The 6010-nt window shown below is 27.4% G+C and overlaps 1 protein-coding gene across 1 annotated transcript; it reads left to right on the forward strand.

The window, feature by feature from the left end:
• Window positions 1-408: 408 nt before the first annotated feature.
• LOC113392379 (NEDD8-conjugating enzyme Ubc12) lies at window positions 409-5707 on the forward strand. The gene is made up of 4 exons (XM_026628786.2): window positions 409-626; window positions 791-924; window positions 1782-1949; window positions 5496-5707. Exons 1-4 carry the CDS (start codon window positions 518-520, stop codon window positions 5634-5636), a joined length of 552 nt encoding a protein of 183 aa, XP_026484571.1. The 5' UTR covers window positions 409-517; the 3' UTR covers window positions 5637-5707.
• The last annotated feature ends 303 nt before the right edge of the window (window positions 5708-6010 follow it).

Consider the following 6010-nt stretch of genomic DNA (forward strand, 5'->3'; position numbering starts at 1 on the left):
GCTTTAAGCACTGAGACAATTAATTTGAAATATAAAACACAACATTCATTTGTTATATCAGTGCAAATGCATTGTTGTTTTACAGACATCAATGTCGCAATTGTCGTCTTTTATGCGGAATCTATTGGAAGTGATCTATGACATTTTATAATTATAACAAAATCATATTGACCTATTTACATTTAAGATTTTTTAACCTTACCATGGCGACTAATTCGTACACACATTAATCATTATTTGCTTTTTGTAAGACAGTTTGATTAATAAAAAAAAATTAGTAGGTCTAGCGATAATAAATAAATATTTTTTTATAGAATATATATATTAATTGTGGTTATTATAAAAAAACGAGGCTCTAACATTATACTTTTTAGCATTGACTTAAAACTTTTTTAATCGAGCCACACTTCTGACTTCTCCCTTAATTTGAAGTTTCAAGTTTGAGTGAAGTATAGTTATCTGTCAAAATAATTCTTGTCGAAATCAATTTCTAATTTCTTTGGATCGAATTAGGACAATGATTAAACTTTTTTCATTAAAACAACAAAAAAAAGATGAAGAAGGCTCTGCTAGGGCAGGTGGATCACAAAAGAAAGCATCAGCAGCACAATTGCGAATCACAAAAGGTAAAAAATATAAAACTGCCGTATTATTTGGTATAAATATTCGTCGTTATAATCTTTTCCCGTTTACTCTAAGTAATGATATTGTTAGGTGGGATACATATTTTTAATATTGTCATAAAATGTATTTTAAATAAAAATATTAATTATCGCCTTTTCACTTACAGATTTGAATGAACTGAATCTACCTAAAACTTGTAACACAGAATTTCCAGATTCAGACGATTTACTTAACTTCAAATTGATAATATGTCCAGATGAAGGTTTTTATAGAGGAGGAAGATTTGTATTTAGTTTTAAGGTAAAATATAATAATGCTTTATTCTGATTACTATACTTTTTTATGATTACAGATCTGTATAGAATTCTTATAAATTAACTACAAATCTTTTTTGATATATTTATCAAGTATCTCGCTGTTGGTGCTTGTGGTCATATGTAAAAAAAGGATGTACTGTGTACATTATAAGACAGCTTAAAAATTTATTATTTCCTTCAATTACATCAGTATAGTATATTTAATTTTTATGTTTGCTGTTTCCATAGTAATTTATATACTATCTCATAAAATATATTGTAATGTTAAAAGCATTAAGTTCATAAAAAAGTACAACACATTCATTTTTACAAAAGACCCTTTGCACTCTCAGTAACTTTTTTATATTATTTATAACCTAATTTAATCAATGACATTTAACTGACTGTTTAAATTTATAATGTATGATTTATTTTTAATATTTATTAATAATTAACATTAACAAGAACAAAAATAGTTTATTAAATTAGTAGTACATTCTAAGTTAAGATACAAGATAAACTGAATTAACTTTATTATATTACAAGATAAATGATGTCTGACTAATATTAGAAATTTGAAATTTTGAAATTTATCTTTGTATTATCTCATTTTGAGTACATTACAGAACCAAATGTAATAAAATTTAATATCATGTTAGCCTAGATGGGATAACACAGGATCTGTATTAAAATATGTTAAGAGCAAAGTTGAAAGGAAGACTATTTTCTAATGATTGTAATAATATGAAAAGCTCTTTTATGTAACTATTAACCTAAGATAAAAGTTGTGATAATGACAGAAAAAAGATATTTTTTATGGCCTAAACATTACTCAAAAACTAATATATTTATAAATTTCAGGTAGGACCAAACTATCCACATGAACCTCCAAAAGTAAAATGTGAAACGGCTGTGTATCATCCTAATATAGATTTGGAGGGGAATGTGTGTTTGAATATACTCAGAGAAGACTGGAAACCTGTGCTCACAGTTAATTCTATAGTTTATGGTCTCCAATATTTATTCTTGGTAAGTATAATGTTTAATTATATGAATACTATATTACTATTATTATTATAAGAAAAGTATGCATTATTATTTTGTAGTTCTTGCCTAACAAATATGTAAATACTTTTATTAAATGAATAATAGTGAGTCATGTATGCATGAAAAAGTTTTTATATAACACTTGAAGATAATTATAAATTAGTCATAGAATCTCTTGAATTTATATCCGCAATAAAAAATATGTAGATCATTGTAGTTTCTTACAAAATGTGACTTAATTATTGTTTCCGTGTTTATTAAACTAAAAGAAAATATCATTTTAAAACTATAATCACAAATAATTATATATAAAAAACTTTAAAATGTTATGATATTGAACATACATAAATAACAAAATACAAATACAATAAAAATCACAAATAACAAATACAAAAATATACATAAAATTGTATTTATTACATAAAATTTTAATAAATGTAGATACATATTATAAAAATGTCCAAAATTAATGAATAATAAGATAATAACAGTGGATAACTCTTAATACAAAGATTGTATAAATATTTACTAAAAATAACAAAGTATAGTTTTCATAATTTTTACACACACTGACATCACAAGAGGGCTTTAGTGATGGGAATTCCTTATCATGTGCAATGGAGGCTAAATAGATATAATTTATTTTATACAATACAATAATTGATATGGCTATTGGCATCAGTAATCGAATCTTGTTTCTTTCCTTAAAACTGTCTTCTTTACAATGAATTGAATGAACCAAAACAATAAAGTCATTAACTATCATTTTTATGCATTAATCCATTTTTCTGTAATGTTAGACTCACTTAGGAACCTAAATAAATAAGTAATGTTATCCTGAACAAAAAATACCAAACAGAAACAAAAACATATTTACCTGTCGAAAAACATCCCATAGTGAAGATTATCATTTCTGTTCTCAAAATCGATTAGAATCGAGAATGTACGTACAACAACATTTCACACTGACAGAAAAATGAGAATAATGACCATACGACGAAACTGAGAGATGAGTGAAAGTATTGCTTTTTGTTTGTTTCTGAGCCCATGTGCTATTGTCGTAGCTACTACAAATAGCTTATCACTCAACTGGAACGGAAACAATATATTAGTAATACCTTTAAAATAAAAAAGGCTATAAAAAAACTAGGATTGTTTTGCCTCCATTTTTAAGTTTTATTTTAAAGATATTGTTGACAATGACATATTGAATTTTATATATATTTATTCTCATATCTTATGGGACTTTGTAAAAATAGTTAGTGCATCATAAAAGACCGATTTGGATGATATTATTTCTTTTCAATATTTTGCACCCCATTAATACGAGTAAATTATGTATTTCTTTTTTTATATTATTTAATATTAGTTTATTAGAAAAAGAAAGTAATATACCCTTCTTTTTTTATTTGTGTCGAGAGGGCATATATTCGTAATATACCCCAGTGCACCTAGTTATTCACTTTTTGACAGTTGCCTTCGAATGTGACAGTTGGAGATAACGTAAAATGTAACTTAAAAATGCGTAAAAAAAAGGCTGTCTAAATTTATTTTATTGTCTTATTTATGACTTACATTACATAAATTATACACGACATACATTTTATTACCCAAGATGTATTCTTTTTTTTTTTAAACACATTGTCATGTTTCATAAATATGCATTTTATTGCATTTTTTGATGTGATCGAACGTATTCGCGGCAAATGAATCGAATCGAAAATAATCGTTTTATACATAGGTGGATTATTATAAAAAAAATAATTTACTTATATGTACTGAAATATTAATAAAATAAACAATCCTACTACTACCTATGTATTTTGAAAATAACCTATTGATTTTAATTTGTGGGTTATGTGGATAGTAAATTGAACAACATAATGAATATAGTTATTATAAAATAGGTTTTATTACACTAATCTTTGCTAATATTATAAATGCGAAAGTAACTGTCTGTTAACTCTGCACGCTTAATTCGCTGAACCGATTTACATGAAATTTAGTATGGAGATAGTTTGAATCCCGGAGAAGCACATAGGTTAAATCACGCAAATCAACCCTCAAAAATTCAGTATATTTTATCTTAAGTATTTTTTGCGCATTTTTGACCAATCGTACTAAGTAGGTATATTAATGTGTATACTATACAATTGATACAACCAACAATGATGATATTTTTACGATATTATTTGCCATAAAAACCTGCAAAATTGAATTTAAATAGCGGCATTCTCATTTTCTTTTAATAATGATAAATTGCATAGTATTATATCATATTACTTTGGGGTAACATTACAGATATTAAATTTGTTTTTATTTTACAAAATATATCCGTCCGCTCTATTTATACTCGGAACTAGAGACTCGAGATGTTTTACACAAAGTAAGAAAACCCGGTTGCGTCACAATATATTAACAACAATGTTATATATATTCACAGTAACATCAATCACTTTGACAAAATCAATGATGATCATTGTATGTACACGAGGAGTAAGGATAAGCTTATAACGCCAAGTTTCCGACTCCGCAAAGTCAATAAGTCCTTGTTGGGACCATGTTCGTTTCTGTGAAATAATATATTTAGGTAGATGATTCGTTTGACTCTAAACTTTATAAAATATATTAAAATTTGTTAAAAGACCTCTGACATTTTAGTGTAATTAATAAGATTGTAAAGAAATATAAGGTATAAATAGTGAACATATGAATCTTTTATCGTATATAGTACTCTATCTTTTATTTAATAAAGATAAAAAATGTTAAACTTTAATATGAGTTCTGTGTCATTTTAATACTTGTTTGACTCATATTTAAAATTGAGTATACCTTAATGTTAGGAATATATCGAAATGCTAAAAAGTAGTACAATTATCTTTTCTAAATCTCATTGTCTTTGATTCGTTCTACTATATTTGACAGTACACTAAAATCTATTTAATTATTTATGACGGGAGTATACAACGATTGCCGAATAACTCTGTCATAAAAATTACGTATCTAGTGAATAACAGTTAAGCAAGACTTATAAACTTAATAGCGATATCAATACACTTAAAACGTATATTTTTTCCAATTTTTCGAAAATATAAAACATCTATATCTAAAAAGATGTGGCCTTTTTCGATGTACTTAATTTGACGCTAAAACCGATCGGTCAAAGTTACCACAGTTAATGTGTGGATCTGACGTATAATTTAATATTAAAAATATATACATACTTTTAAATTAAGATATGAACCTGATCGAAGTAAGAACTAAGAACTAGAACAGAAAATTATCGAGATAAGCATTCCGCTCACATAGACATAATATGCATACATGCTCACTTTTTCTTTTATCATGATCTACTGATAATGATGAGTTCCAGATAGTAGTTATTATAATACGACTGAAATAATTTTAACGACATTATAAAATGTAACGCGTAGAATATAATTACCTCACCCTAATAAATTTATAATTAGCTTAAAAATTTTGAGATCAATTCTCACTTTGTATAAATGATAAAGTTTTTTTTTCCAGGAGCCCAACCCCGAAGACCCATTAAACAAAGAAGCAGCCGACGAATTACAAAGTAACCGACGACTCTTCGAACAGCACGTCCAGCGAGCGATGCGCGGCGGTTACGTCGGTTCCTCATACTTCGAACGGTGCCTCAAATGATCACACGCTATTGTAAATTAATTCTCCAAGCTCTATATAAATAAATAAATCTCATTCATTTTATATACCTATGACTATCTTTGACTCTATCACCGAATACCGATTGTTACGTATAGATGGCGCTGTTTGCATCGTATTTTTAAACCATATGTTTCAAATGATGATGACATGACTTAAAGGATGATGTAGATGTTACACGTTGATCTCGTTCACAATGAATTTACCGTTCCTGTATTTGGGTGCTTAGCGTATTATGTTACAATTACAAATAAAGCAGCACAACTGTTAGTTCGATTATTATTTACTATCGGTGTCAGGTGTTGAGAGTTGAGACTCGCGCCAGTGACGTGAAGTGAGCGGCGAGCGGGCGACGG

Source organism: Vanessa tameamea, chromosome 5 (genome assembly GCF_037043105.1).
Source record: "Vanessa tameamea isolate UH-Manoa-2023 chromosome 5, ilVanTame1 primary haplotype, whole genome shotgun sequence".
NCBI lineage: Eukaryota > Metazoa > Arthropoda > Insecta > Lepidoptera > Nymphalidae > Vanessa > Vanessa tameamea.